At 42.3% G+C, this 20,811-nt stretch overlaps 1 protein-coding gene across 1 annotated transcript in view; it reads right to left on the reverse strand.

Moving 5' to 3' along the window:
• SLC17A9 (solute carrier family 17 member 9) overlaps window positions 1-20,811 on the reverse strand; it is a 679,555-nt gene that overhangs the window by 173,870 nt on the left and 484,874 nt on the right. The window contains exon 11 of the mRNA XM_044089907.1: window positions 2,864-2,919. Coding sequence (XP_043945842.1) covers window positions 2,864-2,919 — 56 coding nt within the window. The remainder of the gene's footprint in view (window positions 1-2,863; window positions 2,920-20,811) is intronic.

The raw sequence follows: 20,811 nt of genomic DNA on the forward strand, positions 1-20,811 counted from the left end.
GTTGTCTAACTATGGGAAAATGTGGATGAGCTATAACTGGAGCTAGACACTTCGTGAACACTCCTGGTGCAGTGGATGGTCCAAGGGTAAGGCACAGAACTGATAACGTGATCGAGACACACAAAATCTTAAGAAACATCTGAAGTCTGGATGAATAGGAATGTGATGTTAAGCATCTTACTCTAGTGTTGACAGAAAACTTGAAAGAGGAAGAAGAGGTAACATGGTGCAAAGGGTTCCATGTCACATAATCGAACCATACTTCACCAAAACTCTTTTTGTAGAGACGAAAAGAGAGAATGTTCAATAAAGCAAATGCTCAAATCAGTGAAATATACCACAGGGAAAGGAAAAGGAAGCACTTGGCACCTTACAAATGAAACACTCACCACAGTATGTCAAACCCACCCCCAACTATATATATATATATTCTTTTTCTTGCTATTAAACGCGTTTTTATCTACGCTTTGCATTTGGATTTTCTATTTACTAGTATTGCTGAGACTGGACATTTTCGTACTCTTGTTTTTTGTACGGACATTAGCGCAACAGCATCAGTATTTAACTGTGGTTTCTCCAAGGACTATCGTTGAATTTTTTCAGCCAGTATCCAGCTCTTTGTGGTAATCAGGGTTTGTTTTACACATTACTGCTACCGGAGGGGCTCGTTTGTTATTGGATATATATATATATATATATATATATATATATATATATATATATACCAACTCTGAGATTGCACTACAGTGAGTAAAAGGGCAGTTTAATAACATTGGCCAACTATCTCCTTTCCATGTGGAATTTTTTGCTGATGTGAATGTCTGCTCTTTTCATCTCTATGAAAAGAGTTTCAGAGAAGTGTGGTTCAATTATGTAATGTAGACCCATTGTAAAGTGACATCATTTTGAATTTTTGCTGTATATATAAAAAAAAAAAAAAAAAAAAAACGTTTTTTAAGAAAGAAAGATCCAGAACTAGTCTCCAAGCATTCTCTTTTTTGGCACTAGGAACATCCTTGAATAAAAACCCTTCCCCACTTGAGTAGAAGGAACCCGTTCTATCACCTCTTGGGACAGCATGTGATGAAGTACCAAACACTAAATCTCTGTTCAAGGCAGAATTTAAAATCTCGTTTTATCATCTGGGATATTCTCAGAATTCAGCCACACAAACCTCTTCAAAACAAAACCAGTGGCCATAGCCCTGGGAGAAGGATCGACAAAGTCAAATACACATTGTAAACAATGAGTAGTGACTTGTGTGATAGAATAAACTAAGTTACTTAAAGCACATTTTTCCACATGAGAAAACTGCAGATAAAACATTCCTCATGGTTTCACAATTTTTCAGAACAAACTAACTTATGAGCCAGACAATTCAAAACTCTGAAAATCAAAGCTGCAGAAGAATACATTTTTTTCCCATACCTATCAATAATTTTCCCATCTTTATCAGAAAGAGCTGGGTTGGAATTAACTTGGTGCTTAGCAGCAGTGGGTTAAACTAAAGCTATAGCTGCTGGGTAAGGTTTGGGAAGTGTATATAAATTTAAGACTGAGGAACTTTTATACATTATATCTGCCTTTTTAGAGGCAGCTGGTTGACTATCAGGAAAACTACAGGCAGTAATGCACACCTTCTCTGAAGTAGACAGAACAGGAGGAAATGGGTGTAGGTTCTGGGATATCCTTCTGTAACAACTTATACTATTTTCTGAGGGGCTGAGAAATCTCAGTGTTCTCCCACTGAAAACACTTTTACCAGAAACTACTTTACAAGAAGCATCAATACCTTGAAGTAAACCCTGATGCAGACCCAGCAAGATGCTATCAAAAAAATGGAGGATGAGTAGAATAATGCTTGGTTTTCTGTTTCTTTTTAGCAGGAAATGATTCCAACTGTGTTACTAACGTCAGCAGCAGCCTCCCCTGGGATAGGCACAGCATTCTGACATGGCAGGGAAACTTCTCTGTTCGCTCTCCCAAGACAAAAAAGAGTGGTGCTCCCTTGCCCACTGAGGGGACCCTAACAGCCATACAGGACATGTCTAACCCCAAGTCTATACTGGCTGTAGGTGCTGCACACCACGGGGATCTGAAGTAAAAGATGAGTGGTCTGATGTACAACAAATGGCCACAGCAGTGTCAGCCACCTGCTGCTGAGCCATACGACCAACCTGCTCTGGGTGACAAAGGCGGTTTGCTTAATTTTTTTTCTTTCTGTGTGTAGAAGAAGGACTGACTGTTGGACAGGTTGCCTGACTATGGTCAAGCCGAAAATGGTGCCTCTTCCCCATGGAAGATAAGCAGCAACTGCCAGTAAACTCTACCAGTCCAAAAAAGTTACTTTTTGACAGACAAAAAAATTGAAAAAAGCACTTTAAAACACCATGCCAGCCCCACAAAATTAAAATAAACACAATTTTCCCACAGAAAAACTGTATTCAGTTACTTTACACCACTTTTAAACTGGCAAAAAATGAGCGCTAAGTATACTTTAAAAGTATGTTACAGTCCTCAAAGTAATAAAACATTGACAAAATTATGAAAATTAAAGTTTTTCCCCAAAGGGAACTTATCTGTCCAGCAAAGGAAAGCACAAGCCAACTGTTGATCCTCGAAAAAACTCACAGAAGACTACTCTTTGATGGCAGTAAAACTCTGAAGGGCTTCGTTCCCAGTTAGGCACATGGAAGATGCCCTGAAGCTTTGGAAGCTGGCCAGCTGTTATATCCTTGACAGAATATAACCTATACAGCTCAGGCTACTGCAGCAGTAAGAAACTTTTTGATCATTAACATGTTTTTTTCATTATTACAAATACAAATTGACATTCAGCCTCATATACAAAAAATGTACTTACCAAACAATGAGCCAGCACAGGATGGTGTAAGATCTTGAACATTCACTGAAGCACCACTACCAACAACAAAAAAAAAGAGAGGTTGAAATCACAGAATAATCAGATTTGTTTTAATTTTTGACTTAGATTTATTATTTTTCCTTTCCTAATAGATCACATAATCCCTGCCAATCTATCCAGACCATAACTCCAATACTGCTGGGCGTCTTAGAGCAAGAATTCTGGACAAAGTCAAGAATAATGGGGGAACACAGGGCCAGAAATAGAGACAATTTTTAGTTACTGTTCTTACAAAGTTAGAAAGTTAATAGAACAGGCACTGCATTAGCATGCATTTTCTGAAGGGTATGAAATCTGAAACTTAAATGTATGTCACTACTTACTGACTTCAATCCTCAATGATTTGCCAGAAAAACACAAATGTTATGAAAAAGAGATCAGAAACATGAGGCAGAAATCTGCACATTCTGCAAAAATCTGGACGGCTGAGAGGCACGTCCTAAGACATAGTTCAAATTCATGCTCTCCAGAACACTTAAACACACAAAGTTACGGAGTGATCCCATTAATAAACTACATTCTGTAATCTATGATTTGACTCCCTCACCCATAAATGCCTACTGTGTTACACTATGCAAGTCACTCAACCAAAAAGTGCTCCCATGTCTTCATTGAAAATTATCCTCAACCCAGTTAACAAAACATATAAATAAATGAAACTCCTTCTGAAGTTCAGTAGTTATCCCCATCTAGCAATGTCAGTAATTTCCCTGAAGTAGGAACCCACCAGACATCACACACACACACATGGTAGGGAGAATTCCTGTAGATGTGAGAGATTCTCCTTTTGTGCTACACGTCAGTCCATCCACATCAGGGAGTAGTGGCATAAGTAGTGTCTGTTACATGGTTAATATTATCAGGATATACAGCTCTAGCTCATGGAACTTGCAGAAACTCAAGTGGCAATACAGCAGTGGATTTCAAGAGATATCAAACATCAAAGCAAGTGAAAAACATGCAAGGAACTCTGTCCATCACAATTTCCTCATTCTTAATCCAGGCAACAGATACTAATCAGCAGTGCTATTACTGTACCAGAGGTGTACAAGTACAACTGTTTTAAAGGGGATACCAAGTACACCAACATGCTCAAACCCAAGCAATATTCAGAATGTTTCTATACATTTATGCATGGTCTTAAATACTACAGACAAAATCAACTACTGACATCCTTGAATATTCTCCTACACCATAAAACTTCATCAATATTCCAATATAAAGTGCAATGAAAAAGTATTTGCTCCCTTCCTGATTTCTTATTTTTTTGCATGTTTGTCACACTAAAATGTTTCAGATCACACAAATGTTAATATTAGACAAAGATAACCCAAGTAAACACAAAATGCAGTTTTTAAGTGATGATTTTATTTATTAAGGAAAAAAAAAATATCCAAACCTACATGGCCCTATGTGAAAAAGTAATTGCCTCCTAAACCTAGCAACTGGTTGTGCCACCCTTAGCAGCAACAACTGCAATCAAGCTTTTGCTATAACGGGCAATAAGTCTTTCACATCGTTAAGGAATTCTGGACCACTCTTCTTTGCAGAATTGATTTAATTCAGCCATATTGGAGGGTTTCCGAGCATGAACCGCCTTTGTAAGGTCAAGCATGTCAATTGGATTCAAGTCTGGACTTTGACTATGCCATGCCTAAACCTTAATTTTGTTTTTTCTTTAAGCCATTCAGAGGTGGACTTGCTGGTGTGTTTTGGATCATTGTCCTGCTGCAGAACCCAAGTGCACTTCAGCTTGAGGTCACGAACTGATGGTCGGACATTCTCCTTCAGGATTTTTTGGTAGAGAGCAAAATTAATGGTTCCATCAATCACAGCAAGTCATCCAGGTAAAGAAGCAGCTCCAGACCATCACACTACCACCACGTTTGACTGTTGGCATGATGTTCTCTTTCTGAAATCGTGTGTTACTGTTATGCCAGATGTAATGGGATGCACACCTCCCAAAAAGTTCAACTTTTGTTTCGTCAGTCCACAGAATATTTTCCCAAAAGTACTGGGGATCATCAAGATGGTTTTTGGCAAAAGTGAGACGAGCCTTTATATTCTTTTTGGTCAGCAGTGGTTTTCACCTTGGAACTCCTGCCATGCATGCTATTTTTGCCCAGTCTCTTTCTTATGGTTGAGTCATGAACACGGACCTTAACTGAGGCAAGTGAAGCCTGCAGTTCTTTAGATGTTGTTCTGGGTTCTTTTGTGACCTCCTGGATGAGTCATCGCTGTACTCCTGGGGTAATATTTGTAGGCCGGCCACTCCTGGGAAGGTTCACCACTGTTCCAGGTTTTCTCCATTTGTGGATAATGGGTCTCACAGTGGTTCGCTGGTGTCCCAAAGCTTTAGAAATGGCTCTAACATTTCCAGACAGATAGATGTCAATTACTTTGTTTCTCATCTGTTCCAGAATTTCTTTGGATCGCGGCATGATGTCTTCCTTTTTTGGATCTTTTGGCCTACTTTACTTTGTCTGACAGGTTATATTTAAGTGATCTCTTGATTCAACAGGTCTGGCAGTAATCAGGCCTGGGTGTGGCTAGTGAAATTGAACTCTGCTTTCCCAAAAATGTGATTAACCACTGTTATTTCATGATTTAACAGGGGGGGGGGGGCAATTACATTTTTACATAGGGCCATGTAGGTTTGGATGGTTTTATTTATCAAGTAAAAAAAAACTATCCCGTAAACACTGCCTTTTGTGTTTACTTGGGTTATCGTTGTCTAATATTTGTCTAATATTTACATTTGTTTGATCTGAAACATTTAAGTGTGACAAACATGCAAAAAAATAAGAAATCAGGAAAGGGGCAAATACTTTTTCATTGCACTGTACCATGAAATTATAGGGACATCCCCACATTCAATAACACTTCAGAGGACAATCTTACATCCCATGAAGGTTTCTGGTGCATTCCCACATCCCAGAAAGCTTCCTAGGACATTCTCATATCACACAAGGTTTTTGCATGCCTGCAGAGGAGAGATGAATTTATATACCTGACCCTGTGCTCATTAAATGGATCTTGCCCACTTTGTCAAAAGTAATCAGAAGACCAACTTGTTGAAGTTTTTCCCATAAAAAATGAAAGATCCCACAGTTTTTTGGAAGGGGACTGTGTTCACCTACCCCCTCCCACAAATAAGGCTTCACCCTCCTCATATGCCTTAATTAAAATAATAACTTCAGGAATGTACCATTTCTGGGAAAGGCTATAATGACTCGGCTCTTTCAATAAACTGTCTTCTGTTTAAATGTATCGCTTCTTCATGAAAACCTATATCCTGTATGCTATGAATATTAACATCTTAAAGTATCATATAAAAATTGTTTAGCTCACTTCTAATGAAAAAGATTAGTCTCATTTTCCAGATGGAAACTTTTAATCAATTTATTCTAATTCACTAAAAAATAAACACAGAAAATATTCTTTCATTCCTATGAGGTAAAACTACAGACAAGCAGTACCACTACAACAGTCATACTTTTCAACCTCTTGGCACAAGAAATCTGGACAAAGCCTGACATAATTCGGGGGGTGGGGGTGGGGCAAAGTCCCAAAACCGGGACACATTTTAAATTTGGAAAGGTGCTTGAAAGTACAGTTGTGTACCTACCATAAATGTAGATGTTCAAGTGTATTCACTGTTGCAGTCATTACACTTGGGTTATCCTGCTGGCAGGCTACCCGCAGTCGGCCTGAATTCCAAAGTCCTGATCCGGCGTCGGTTGCTGTCGCCTCTTCCTTGATGTCAGTGCGCCAGAGGTATAAAAGATGCATCCAACGCCATTTTATTCAGTTTTTCTTGCCCCAGATGTCAGGTGCCCCCAAAAGGGTAGGCTAAAAATTATGCTCATAAAAAAGCATGCACAAACATAAACATTACCTTCATCTACAAGCAAATACACCACATAGGTTGTATAGAATAGAGAAGTACAGTTAAGTCCCAGCAATGAAAGGGGGATGGTGGGAGGGTAACCTGGACTACAACAGTGAATGCACTTGAACATCTACATTTATGGTAGGTACACAACTGTACTATGTTCGTGTTTCACTGTTGCAGTCATTACACTTGGGTTGAATCCCAAAGCTGAGTTTGGGTGGCTGGGATTAAATAGAATTAGGAGTGGCTATGAGGCCCTGCAGACCTGCAGTGGCAATGCATGCTCTGGATTTAGAATAAAGAGGTAAGTGGTAGTGCTTTGTAAAAGTCTGCACTGAAGTCCAAGTTGCAGCCTCCAAAATGTCCTTGGTTGGTATTCCTCTTAGGAAGGCTGCTGAAGTGGCTGTTGCTCTGGTTGAATGTGGCCTAGTGCCCTTAGGCACTGATTTGCCATGTTGTGACTAGCAGAAACTAATGCAGTGGCCTATCCATTTTGAAATAGTCTGCTTTGAAATAGCTTTTCCTTGCGATCCTGCAGCATATGCCACTAAGAGTTGCTCAGTCTTTCGGAAAGCTTTAGTTTTGTCCAAGTAGAAGCGTAGCTGTCTGTGTATGTCTAAAGAATGCAGAAGTCTCTCCCCCTTATTCTGTGGGTTTGGATAAAAGGTAGGCAAATGAATGGTTTGGTTAAGAGCCACACTGGACACTACCTTAGGCATAAATGTTGGGTTTGTCCTTAGAGAAACCCTGCCCGGATAGAAAATAATAAAAGGTTCCACAGCCATTAGTACCTGTAACTCTGAGACTCTTCTTGCTGAAGTTATTGCTAGGAGAAGAGCTGTTTTCCATGATAAGTATTTTATCTCAGCTGTATTGGCTGGCTCAAAAGGAGGCAGTGTGAGCTTTTCCAAGACAAAATTGAGGTCCCATGCAGGTATTGGAGCTCTCCTTGGAGGTCTTATGTTTTTGGCTCCTCTGAGGTACTGCCTTAGCAGTGGATGTGAAAAAATAGGTGGATCCGTATTATAATGAGCTGATATGGCAGAGGCATGGATCTTAATAGATGAGAAGGATAGGCCTTTGTCCAGCATCTCAGTTAGGTATTGTAAAATCTGAGGAATATTTGGTACAAGCGTGTCCATTCCATGAGCCTGATTCCAAGCACAGAATCTCTTCCATTTTTCTGCATAAGATTTTCTGGTGCTGGGCCTCCTGGCCTCCAAAATAACATCCATAACTGCTTTAGAGAGAGGTGTGTTCTGAATGGTTACATTATCCGCCATGCAGCCAGATTTAGGGTTCTGAGTTGGCTGTGCAGGATCTGATTGTTTTGTTGGGTCAGCAAATGAGGAATTTGAGGTAATGCCCAGGCTGAGCCTTAAGACAAGCTTTTTAGGATTGGGTACCAGTTCTGGCATGGCCAGTCTGGGGCAATCAGTATCATTTTTGGCTTCTCTTGTCTGACCTTTAGGAGTACCTTGGGGAGGACAGGCAGTGGAGGAAATGCATATACTGTGAGGGTTTTCCAGCTGAATGATAGGGCGTCCACTTTCCATGCTTGTTTGTGATAACTCCTTGTGCAGAATCTCTGTAGTTGGCAATTGTGAGGGGAGGCAAATAGATCTATGTCTGGGCATCCCCATTTCCTTGTTATCATGCTGAAGATTTCTGGATCTAGTTTCCACTCGTAAGGGTCCATGAGGTTTCTGCTTAGTTCATCTGCCAGAGTATTTGTCTTTCCTGGCAGGAATTGTGCTTGCAGGTGTGCTTGATAAGTCAATGCTGTGTTCCACAAAATCATGGCTTGTCTGCAGAGGGGGTAGGAATGTGTGCCTCCTTGCTTGTTTATGTACTAAAATGACTGTAGTATTGTCCATTTTTATAATCAGTTGTCCTGGATGAAGTAGATCCTTGAAGGCTGTCAGGGCATTCTGTACAGCTAGCATCTCTTTTTGATTGATATGAAGATGCATTTGGTTTGCGGGCCATGTGCCCTGAATACATTTTCCTGCCATGTGGGCCCCCCAGGCATAATCTGATGCATCTGTTGTTAGTGTCTGCCTGGCTGTGGGTAAAGTGAATGGCTGTCCCTTGTTGTGGTGACAGGCCTGTGTCCACCATCGAAACTCCTGTTGTAGGCAGGGAATGAGGGTAATTAATGTTTCCAGGCTGTGACAATGTTGAGTCCAAACACTTTTTAGATACCACTGTAGTTTCCTCATATGCAGTCTTGCATACGGAATTAGAAGAATATAGGATGCCATGAAGCCCAAAGCCTGCAAAATTTTTCTTGCAGATAACTGGGTCTTTGTTGCCATCATTTTGAAGTAAGTCGTCCGTTGCCTTTGTTTGTCTGGTGTGAGATAAGCCATCTGGGCAGTTGTATTTAAGTTTGCACCCAGGAATATTATCTCTTGAGAAGGTACCAGTTTTGATTTCTTTTCGTTCAGTGTGTACCCTAGGCAAATTAATAATCTTTTTACAAATGCCAGATGCTTCAGTAGAATGTCCTTGTTCTCTGCTTGAATAAGGCAGTCGTCCAAGTAAGGATATATTTGTATTCCTCTGTCTGCAAAATGCAATTACTGGTGCCAGGCATTTTGTGAAGACTCTGGGCGCAGTAGATAAGCCAAAGGGCAGTGCAGAGAATTGGTAGTGCATTGAGCCAGCTATGAATCTGAGGTATCTTCTGCAAAATTGTCTGATTGGGACATGCAGATATGCCTCTTTGAGGTCCAAAGTTACAAGCAAGCTTCTTGCCCAGCATGGGCAGAAGCTGCTGCAGAGTCTACATTTTGAAGTTTGGAACATCCAGAAAAGTATTTAGAATAGACAGGTCCAGTACTGGTCTCCAGGCTTTGTCCTTTATGGGTACCAAGAAAAGTCTCTAGTAAAATCCTTTTCCTTGCTCTTGCTGTGGTACTCGCTGAATAGCCCTCATGTCCATGAGGGATGAAACTTGCTTTTGTGCCTCTGCCCATTGATTGTGTGGCAGGTCTGGCATACCTTTTGTCTTTAGTAGGGTGTGAAAGTGGAACCTGTAGCCCTGAGACACTATATTCAAGACCCATTTGTCCTGGGTGATCATGTGCCAATTTTGTGAAAAAAGTGCTAGTTTTCCTCCTAAGGGTGCTGCCAAAAGATAAGTGCCTGGCATTGGCAGAGGAAAGTCATTGGGACTGTTTCCTATATGGCTGTGATTTGTCTTTCGCTTTTGGAGGTAGAAGCACCCCATTGTTTAGGCCTGTTGAGCCTTGGGGCTGGGATCTGCCTCTAGGGCATCTTATCTGCCTCTTTGTGACCTGTCTGACACTGGAAAGGACCAATTCTTAGAAGGCCAGTTCCTGCTAAATCTGGGTGGCTGTACCTGTAGGAAATCCTTAACTGTCTGCATAGATTTTGCTTTATCCTCCATTTTCTTCAACACCTCTTCTGCCTTAACACCAAACAAAGTATCACGCTGTAATGGAGCATCCAATAATTTTGCTTTAACATGATCAGGCAGAGTCTGTTCCTTTAACCAAGCATGCCTTCTAATGACAGAACCCGTAACAGCAGCCCTGCAAGAGGCCTCCAGTGAATCAAAACCACATTGCAAAGTATGCTTTCCCACTTGTTCCGCTGCATGCAATAAATCCTGCATTTCCTTGTTATCAGAACATTCAGAATTTGTCAACATTTTCTGTTTTAACAGTGACATTAAGTATTGCTGATATTTAAGCATATGAAACTGACAATTTAAAGCCCTTACAGCCAAGGTAGCAGAAGTGTAAACCTTTTTCCCCCATCTGTCCAGTGCCCCAGAATCCCTATCAGAGGGGACAGGGTTTTTTGCAGTGGAAGCCTTGACCCCTTTGGGATCCTGAGATATAGTTTCTGGGTCAGCAACAGGGTTTTTATATAGAAATTTATGAGAGTCTGGGACCCTGTAGTATCTGTCTGGCTTAACAGGTGCAGGGAGAAGAGAGACAGGCGACAGGCCGGACTCTGAAAATGCATCATCTACAATATCTAGAGCAGGTGTCTAGAAGGTCTGTGCTGAGGTAGTAAAAGAAAGTTTCTGAGCCTTTTCTTAGATTATGAATAATCTTGGCTCTCCCAGTGGAAATGCTCCCTCATGGTATACAGGGTTTCCCCAAAGAAGTAATCCTCAGGAGGAGAGGCTGAAGGAATAGATTTTTCAGCATCAGAATCCTCATATGGAGGAAGAGAGTATCCTTGTTCAGAAGAGGAGTCAGAGGAAATGGAAACCTGATCAGAAGAGTCATATTCTGTCTCTTGCCTAGGCCTCTTATCTGGAGGGGGATGGGAACCCCTGATCAAAGTAATTAGGTCTTCGGCCATTTTAAGCATGTTTCTTAGGCATGGAAGTCTGTCCAGGAGAATGCTGTACTTGTTTCTTTGTCTTTAAAGCTGTTTTAGTCTTTGCCTTTGAAGCCGAGGTTGGCTTGACATACAACTGTGTAGGTCTGAAAACACCTTCAGAAGCCGATGCCTGTTCAGCGGCTCCGGACCCATCTGAGGGAATAGTTTCGGAGGGTCCAATACCTTGAGTATCCAGAGGCCTAGTCACCTCCACATGGGAGTCTGAAGCGGCCTGTGGCTCTGAGGTAGTGGGCGTCAGGGGCTGTGAAAGCGCCTCACTGAGAACCGGCGACTGGCCTAGTGGAGGCCTTGTTGTCAGTTTTGGACCTCAGATGCCTGTCCTTTTCCTTGCACTTTTTATAAACTCCGGTCGTCAGCTGTTCCGATGGCATTATGTAATTAAATCTTCGGCCAAAGTAATGAAAGGGAAAATCGAACTGACGCTTAATAGTGTGTTGGTTAAATCTAGCACAAAACCGACAGTTAGCAACATTGTGATCAGGGCCTAGGCAAGGAATACAGTAAGAATGAAAATCCTTATGAGGTATTTGCTTCCCACAAGAAATACAATTGTTAACTTTTTCTGACATCGGTCTGGAGCAAGAAAAAAGTGTCCCCAATGGGGTACTTAGCTTTAATGAAGACTTCGGATCTGAAATTCAATTCTGAAAATCTCAGGAGTCGGCCGACCGGCACTTGCGAACTGCTTTGCTTCGGGCACCACGCGGCAAGAAAGCCAGAAGAAAATGGCATCGGATGCATCTTTTATACCCCTGGCTCACTGACGTCAGGGAAGAGGCAACAGCAACCAACGCCGGACCAGGACTTTGGAATTCAGTTCGACTGCGGGTAGCCTGCCAGCAGGATAACCCAAGTATAATGACTGCAATAGTGAAACACGATGAATATCAACAGGATTTATGTTAGAATGCATTTTCTGAAGGATATGAAGTCTGAAACTCAAATGTATGGCATTATTTAGTGACTTTAATCCTTAGATCATCCCAGTGATTTGTCAAAAAAAAAAAATTATGAGGAAGAGGTCAAAAATATGAGGCAAAAATCTAGACATTCTGCAAAAATTTGTACAGTTGAGAGGTATAATGACAGTGCTATATCTTTTAGTTTCAACTGTGTAATCACATCAGTTTATAAAGTTAATGGTCCATTGCAAAGGTCTTTCACAGGACACAAAATGTATACTTTGAAACATTTTGTGAATTGTTTTACTGCTCAACCAACATTCACTCTTCTTTTCTTGTACTGGATTTGTTTGCTTACTGTCTTTAACTTACTACTTAGTGGGCAGTTGGGAAACTTACTACAATTCTTGAGAGCGACTGGCACCCCAGTACATTAATGCAGCAGGATCAGTAGCAGTAGTTTACAATGGACAATGCTGTTACTGACAACATATCCTTATTTTGTACTGGACTGCTGCACATGTGTGACAACTACAAGTCAATACTCCGATGTGACAAGGATGAGGGAGTGCAAGTGCTATCTTAATAAATATATCCTAAATAGCGCAGCAGCGCTGGATAATGTACAGCATTTCCAAGCCCCAGCACTAAGCTAGTGGTCAGTGACATGGATCTGCACAACGTAATTTCCAAAATCTTCACGATAAGCTTCTAAGAATGTAATACATAACAGATCAATATGAAGATCTGCCAAAACTGCACTGGCATCAATCATCAGGCTAGCTTTACAGCTAGATTTTATGCTTGACTGAAGTGCCAACAGCTGATAAAAGTCACAGCTCTTTCAAACTGTTCTCCTACTAAGCTTCATATCTGGATCTACAAGAAGTTCTCAAAACATACTTGTTTGTATTACATCTGCCTGGAAACAAATAGGATCACAGAAGTTACTAGACTAATGGCCCTGGGGCCCTTATTTCCACAATGAGCACTAATTGCTCCTGTCCAAGAGGGACAAAGGTGGAACCCCCCCCCCCAGGTTGAATTTATGGTTACCCATCCAATTGTCCAGATTGCGTTTGAAGAGGGCTCAAGAGGTGCTCTGTTTGACATGAAGTGGGAGTCCATTCCAAAGGAGTGGTAACCTCTGGGAGACAAATCTGTCCCTCCAAGTTCTATTTATGTCACATACCAGGTTAAGGTCTTTAGAGCGAGTAACCTGTGTACCATTTAACTTGAGGATATGCAGTATTTCCAATACAGCAAAGTTTGCCTTACATGCAAGGCACAGATCACCTCTGAGTAGTCCGTATGAAACAGAATAAAGTGACAGCAATTTCAGATGATCCATACAGGGCAGATGCAGAAGACCTTGAATTTTCCATGTGAGGAACTTTTGTGGCCTCTCCAATTGCTACAGGTGCTTGGAAAGGTACATACCAAAAAAGGTGTTGTACTCTATTATTGGCCTGATGAGAAAAGAGTACAGAAAGGTTATAACTTCTTTTTTTCTGGATGCAATGCCCTTACGTATGAGATGAGCTATACAGAATGCCTTTCTTACCACTGTGGAGAGATGGTGATCAAAAGTAAGGCTGCTGTCAACCTGTGTGCCTAGGTCTCTGACCACTGAATGTGTACTTAGGGTGTTGTTACTGATGTGCTAGTAAGCAGGAACATCGCACTTACTGAAAGGTATGATAATACTTTTTTTTTTGCATTGAGTTTTAGGCCATGACTTTGGCACCAATCAGTTGTTTGTGTAAGACCCTCTTGTAGGATGCTGACATCATATGGAGATTCTATTACCAGTCCCAGTCTGCACTCATCAGCAAACTTTGTCAGCCACAGATCTTTAGTTTTAAATTGTACTTCCTGAGATTCCAAACAGTAGAGGTTCCAGGACTAATCCCTGTGGAACACCATTGGTTACAGGTCTGCTGTTGGAGGTGGAGTCCCCTATTTTGACTATATGGGTTCTATCAGTGAGCCAGTTAGCGACCCATGTAATTAAATATAGGGGGCTACCTAGCTGGGTGAGTTTGTCAATGATGTCCAAGTGGGGATTGTGTCAAAAGCCTTGGCTAAGTCTAGGTAGGCTGTATGCACAGATTTCCCCTTGTCCAGGGCCTTGGTGACGGTCTCAAAGAAGTCCACCAGGTTTAACGGGCATGCTCTCTCTTTGACAAATCCAAACTGAGTAGAGTCAAGTGTTTGCAGATTACCTATATCTTTGCGGATAAGTTCCATGATGATTTGCTCCATGGCCTTGCAAAGAAGGCTAGTCAGGCTAATAGGTCTATAGTTCTTGGGGTTATTGGAAGCACCACCTTGTGCACGGGGATAACGGTGACCATTTTCTATTCAGCTGGGATGAAGCCAGTGTTTACACTATGACTGAAAAGAGTACTCAGTGGTGTTCCTAATTCTTGTTTGAGCCCATACAGGATGCAACCTGGGATGTTATGTCCCATAGATGCTGTGTTTTAGGCCTTAGAGAGGGTGTTTATGTCCTGCTCTTTAGAGATACAAGGTAGAGGGCAGGTGGTAGGGATGTCATGGGGTATATGTAGTGGGGACAGGGGAGTGAAGTTTTCTCAGAAAGTACAGTTGTGTACACTTACCATAAATGTAGATGTTCGAGTGTACTCACTGTTGCAGTCATCACATTTGGGTTATCTGCTTGCAGTAGCCCTCAGTCGGCCTGATTATCAAAGTCTTGGGTCCTGCTTCGGTTGCCATCTCATCTTCCATGACGTCGGGTATTCAGGGGTATAAAACATGCAGCCAACGCCATTACATCAATTTTTCTTGCCCCAGATGTCAGATGCCCCCATAATGGGAAGCAAGTATATATACAAGGTTACACCTCCAACAAAAAAAGCAAATACACCAAAAAGCTTTAAACATAGTAAGCAAGAATAGAGGTATAGCCAATAGAAGTCAGGGGGCTGGAGGGAGGGTAACTAGGACTACAACAGTGAATACACTTGAACATCTACATTTATGGTAAGTGTACACAACTGTAATATGTTCTTCATGTTTCACTATTGCAGTCATCACATTTGAGTAGATTCCCAAAGCTAAGGATGAAAGGAGGAAATTAGATAGCATTAGGACCAGCTATAAGGCACTGCAAGACTGCAGTGGCAAAGCCAGCTCTGGATTTAGAGAAAATGGCAAATGGTAATCCTTGGTGAAAGTATGTACAGAACTCCAGGTAGCAGCTTCTAGGATGTCCCTGGTAGGGACACCTCTGAGAAAGGCTGTAGAGGTAGATGTGGCCCTGGTTGAATGTGGTCTTACCCCTGTGGGATTAGTTTTCCATGGTGCTTATAGCAGAAATGAATGCAATGGCCTATCCATTTAGAAATGGTTTGCTTTGAGATGGCCTTCCCCTCTGCCCCTGCAGCAAATGCCACCAGCAGCTGTTCAGATTTCCTGAGAGGTTTAGTCCTGTCCAAGTAAAATCGAAGTTGTCTGTGCACATCTAAGGAGTGCGGTATACGTTCCACTTTGTTCTGTGGATTAGAAAAGATGGTTGGCAAATGAATGGACTGATTAAGAGCCAGACTGGATACTACCTTGGGCATGAAAGAGGGATTGGTCCTGAAGGACACCCTGTCCGCATGAAAGATATGAAAGGCTCCACTGCCATTAGGGCCTGTACTTCAAACACCTTTCTTGCTGAAGTGATGGCTAAAAGGAAGGCTGTTTTCCAAGAAAGGAATTTCAACTCTGCACTTGCAGCTGGCTCAAAAGGAGGTAGCGTGAGTTTTTCCAATGCAAAGTTAAGGTCTCAGGTTGGAGTTGGGGCTCTCCTGGGTGGTCTTAAGTTTTTGGCCCCTCTGAGGAATTGCTTGAGCAGTGGATGAGAAAAGAGAGATAGTTCAGTGTTGTAATGAGCTGAAATGTCTGAGGCATGAATTTTGATGGAGGAAAAGGAAAGGCCCTTGTGAAGCATCTCAGTTAAGTATTGAAGAATCTGAGGTAAATTGGACACTGCTCTGCCCATCCCCTGAGTTTGGTTCCAGGAACATAATCTTTTCCATTTTTCAGCATATGATTTTCTAGTACTAGGCCTCCTTGCCTCCAGAATGACATCCAACACTTGTTTACTGAGGGATGGCAACGGAGAGATCAGGCAATTAGCCAGGCTGCCAGATTCAGGGTTTGAAGTTGAGGGTGCTGAATCTGGCCCTCCTGCTGGGACAGCAGGGTAGGGGTCTGAGGCAGGTGCCATGGTGCCAGGAGTGACACACTGCGCAAGAAGGGGTACCAGTGTTGGCGTGGCCAGTCTGGTGCAATCAGTATCGCCCTTGGTATGTCCTGTTTGATCTTTAGTAGTACCGCGGAGAGGAGAGGCATAGGAGGAAAGGCATAAACTGATAGATTTTTCCAGGTGAAGGACAGGGCATCCACTTTCCAAGCTTGTTTGTGGGGAGTCCTTGTGCAGAATTTGTCCAATTGGTAGTTCTGGAGGGAGGCAAACAGGTCTATATCTGGGCTCCCCCATTTGTTTATCAACATGTTGAATGTCTTTGATTCCAGTTTCCACTCGTGTGGGTCCATGAGATTTCTGCTTAGTTTGTCTGCCAGTGTATTTAGCTTTCCTGGCAGGAAATGAGCATGTAGGTGCACTTGGTAACTCAAGGCTGTGTTCCACAGAGCCATGGCTAGTCTGCAGAGAGGGTATGAGTGGGTTCCCCCCTGCTTGTTTATGTCCACATAACATTGGTGTTATCTATCTTTACCATTAATTGTCGTGGAAGAATGTGGTCCTTGAAGGCTGTCAGAGCATTCTGTACAGCTAACATTTCTTTTTGATTGATATGCAGGTGCATTTGACTTGGGTTCCATTTGCTCTGAATGCACTTTCCTGCCAAGTGAGCCCCCCATGCATAGTCTGATGCATCTGTTGTTAGGGTTTGGGCGGCAGGGGTTACAGTGAGTGGAAGTCCCTTGTTTTGGTGGCAGGTCTCTGCCCACCATAGAAACTCTAAGTGTAGGCAAGGTATGACAGGAATCATTGCTTCTAGATCCTGAGAATGTTGACACCATAGGCTTTTTTGATACCATTGTAGTTTCCTCATATGCAGTCTTGCATATGGAATTAGGAGAATGCAGAAGGCCATGAACCCCAGGGCTTGTAGTATTTTCCTTGCAGATAGCTGGGTCTTTGTGGTCAGTAGTTTGAAGTAGACTGTCAAATTAACTTGTTTCTCTGGCGTGAGGAAAGCCATCTGGGAAGTTGTGTTCAAGCTTGCTCCCGGGAATACAATTTGTTGGCAGGGTACAAGATGTGATTTATTTTCGTTTATGGTGTACCCCAGAGAAGTTATCACCTTTTCTACAAATGCCAGATGATTCAAAAGTATGTCCTGGCTTTCTGATGCAGAGGACTCTATTCCCTCTGCTTCCCCTCCAGAGGATTTCTCTTTTGGTGAAACCTTGCATACTCTTAGGAAGCATTTTCGCTGGGAAAGCAAGGATTACTTTGATTCTAAAAAGAGGCTTAGGGATATTTCTTTGCCAGCAAAATGCAATGATTGGAGCTAGGCACTTTGTGAATACCCTGGGTGCAGTAGATAAGCTAAAGGGCAGTGCAGAGAACTGATAGTGCATGTAGCCTGCTTTGAAGCATACGTATCTTCTGCAAGATTCCCTGATTGGGATGTGTAGGTAGGCTTCCTTTAAATCCAGTGTTGCCAACCAGGCATCCTTGCCTAGCATAGGAAGCAACTGGTGAGGAGTTAGCATCTTGAATTTTGGGCTCACCAAAAAGTGTTTAGGATAGAGAGATCCAGGATAGAACGCCAGGAGTCGTCTTTTCTGGGCACCAGGAAAAGTCTTGAGTAGAAACCTTGTCCCCTTTCCTCTTCTGGGACAGTTTGAATACCCCTTATACTTAAGAGAGAGAGAGAACTTGCTTTTGAGCCTCTGGCCAACAGTTTGGGGTTGGTAAAGTGTGGAAGTGGAATCTGTATCCTTGGGAAACTATATTTAAAACCCATTTGTCAGGGGTAATGAGTTCCCAGTTTTTCGCCTGCAGAGCAATATTTCCCCTAAAGAAGCAGTCAGTTGAGAAGGGCTTGGAAGTTTTAAAGTTAAGTCATTGAGACAGTTTACCATAGGGGGGAGTCTTACTACTCCCTGCTTTGGAAGTGGGAGCCCCCCACTGCTTAGTCATGTGCGTACCTTGAGACTAAAGCCTGGGTGTTCTGCTGGTTCTGGATTTGGACTGAGAAGGCCTGGAAGAGGCAGGAAATGACCAATTCTTAGAGGGCCAATGCCTATTAAATATTGGAGGCTGTACTTGCAGGAAATATTTAACAGTTTGCATAGAATCTTTTTAAGTACTTCTTCTGCTTTGTTACCAAACAGACGGTCCTGGTTTAAGGGAGCATCCAGCAATTTAGCTTTAACATGATCTGACAAAGATTGCTCCTTAAGTCAAGCATGCCTTCTAAGTACAGACCCAGTGACAGCAGCCCTGCAAGATGCCTCTAGTGAATAAAAACCACATTGCAAAGTATGTTTTCCAACTTGTTCAGCAGAATGCATTAAATCCTGTAAATCCTTATTTTCAGCACAGTCAGGAATCAACATCATTTTCTGTTTAAGCAATCCAGTAATATGCTGCTGATACTTCAACATATGAAACTGGCAGTTTAAGGCACTAATTGCCAAGGTTGCAGAAGTGTATACCTTCTTACCCTGATCTATCCAGTGCCCTGGAATCTCTATCAGAGGGGGTGGGATTTTTGGCAGTAGTAGCCTTAATGCCCTTGGGTCCCTGTGAAATGGTCTTAGGATCCACAGTAGGATTTTTAAAGAGGAACTTGTGAGAGTCAGGAACCCTGTAATATCTATCTGGTTTTCTGGGAGCAGGAGGTAAGGAGTCAGGGGCCAAGCTAGATTCCGAAAAGGCATCATCAACAATATCCAGTACAGGGGGGAATAGCTAAAGGCCTGTGTTGTGGCAGGAGTAAGAAATCCCTAAGCCTCTTTTTAGAATCAAAGTAATCCTTGCTTTCCCAGAGAAAATGCTTCCTAAGAGTATGCAAGGTTTCACCAAAAGAGAAATCCTCTGGAGGGGAAGCAGAGGGAATAGAGTCCTCTGCATCAGAATCCTCATAGATAGATAAGGGTAAATTCTGGTCACCAGAAGAAACAGAAGAAACAGAAATTTCAGAATTCTGATCAGAAGAATCACAAGCAAATTCAGTCCTAGGTCTCTTAGAGGGGGAAGGTTGGCTTCCCCTGATTAAAGTAATAAGGTCTTCAGCCATTCTTATTACTTTTTTTTTTAGGCATAGAGGCCTGACCATGCGGTCTGAGCGTTGGTTTTCTAGGCATGGATCGAGTTTTAGGCCTTGAAGTAGATGGCTTTGGTTTAATATGCAAGTCAGTAGGCCTGAATACACCCTCAGACGCCGGTGTCTGCACAGCGGCTCTGGACCCATCCAAGGTAAAGACATCCGCAGGTTCCACAGTTGAAACATCTTGCGGCATATCGGACTCTGAATGGGTCTCAGTAGAGGCCTACGAATCTGAAGTAGCGGGTATCAGGGGCTGCGAAAGCACCTCACTGAGTACCGGTGAACTGGCGACTAGCTTAGGAGAAGCGTCGTTGACAGCTTTGGACCTAGGCGGCCTGTCTCTGTCTTTATCTTTGCATTTTTTCAGAATGCCGGTAGTCGGGGTGGCTTACCGAAGTCATATCTGGGTAATTGAACCAAGTACCAAAATATTTAGAAGCGTAAATATACAGACGACGAATAGTCTGTTGTTTAAATAAGGCACAAAGCTGACAGCGATGTACGCCTAGGCAAGGAATACAGTACGAATGAAAATCTTTGAGGTATTTGCTTTCCACAAGAAATACAATTATTGACTTTTACTGACATCGGTTAAGAGCAAGAAAAAGTTTACCCAATGGGGTACTTAGCTTTAGTTGAAGACTTCGGTTCTAAAACTCAAAAACAAAAATTTCAGGAGTCGGCCGACCGGCACTTGCGAACTGCTTCTGCTTCGGGCACCACATGGCAAGAAAGACTAATGTAATGGTGTCGGCTGCATGTTTTATACCCCAACTACCTGACGTCATGGAAGATAAGACCGCAACCGACGCAGGACCCAAGACTTTAATAATCAGGCCGACTGAGGGCTACTGCAAGCAGATATCCCAAATGTGATGACTCCAACAGTGAAACACGAAGAACATCTTGTCGGCTTACAGGTTAGCTATGTCCACAGGCTCAGTATATGTGGTATCATTAACTACCAGTTCAGCACAAATCTGGGCCTTTCCTTTTAGGTTACAGATGTAACTAAAGGATTCCTTATGGATGTCCGTAGTTGAGAAAGCTAATTTAGATTTGTAGTTTGCTTTGGAGGACTTCAAGAAGTCTAATTTCTTTGTTTAAGCTGAGAAGAGATTGTTTGCAGTTTAGGGCTTGCTCCCTCTTACTGTTAGAAATTTCTTCTTCTTACTGTAAAGCCTGTTAATAGCAGTTGTACACCAGGAAGGTTTGCTCTTCCTTGAGGACTTGTTTTGGTTCTATCAGGTACGGTTGAGTCAATGCAGTTATACAGGTGTTTGTATAAAACACTGGTGTAGAACTCGACATAGCTGCCAGTTCCATCTGAAGGGGCGGTGCAACAAAGCTAGTTATACCATCCTATAAGAGGTTAGAGTCTGC

The sequence above is a fragment of the Protopterus annectens genome, chromosome 12.part0 (genome assembly GCF_019279795.1).
Source record: "Protopterus annectens isolate FY-2018-M chromosome 12.part0, PAN1.0, whole genome shotgun sequence".
Lineage (NCBI taxonomy): Eukaryota > Metazoa > Chordata > Ceratodontiformes > Protopteridae > Protopterus > Protopterus annectens.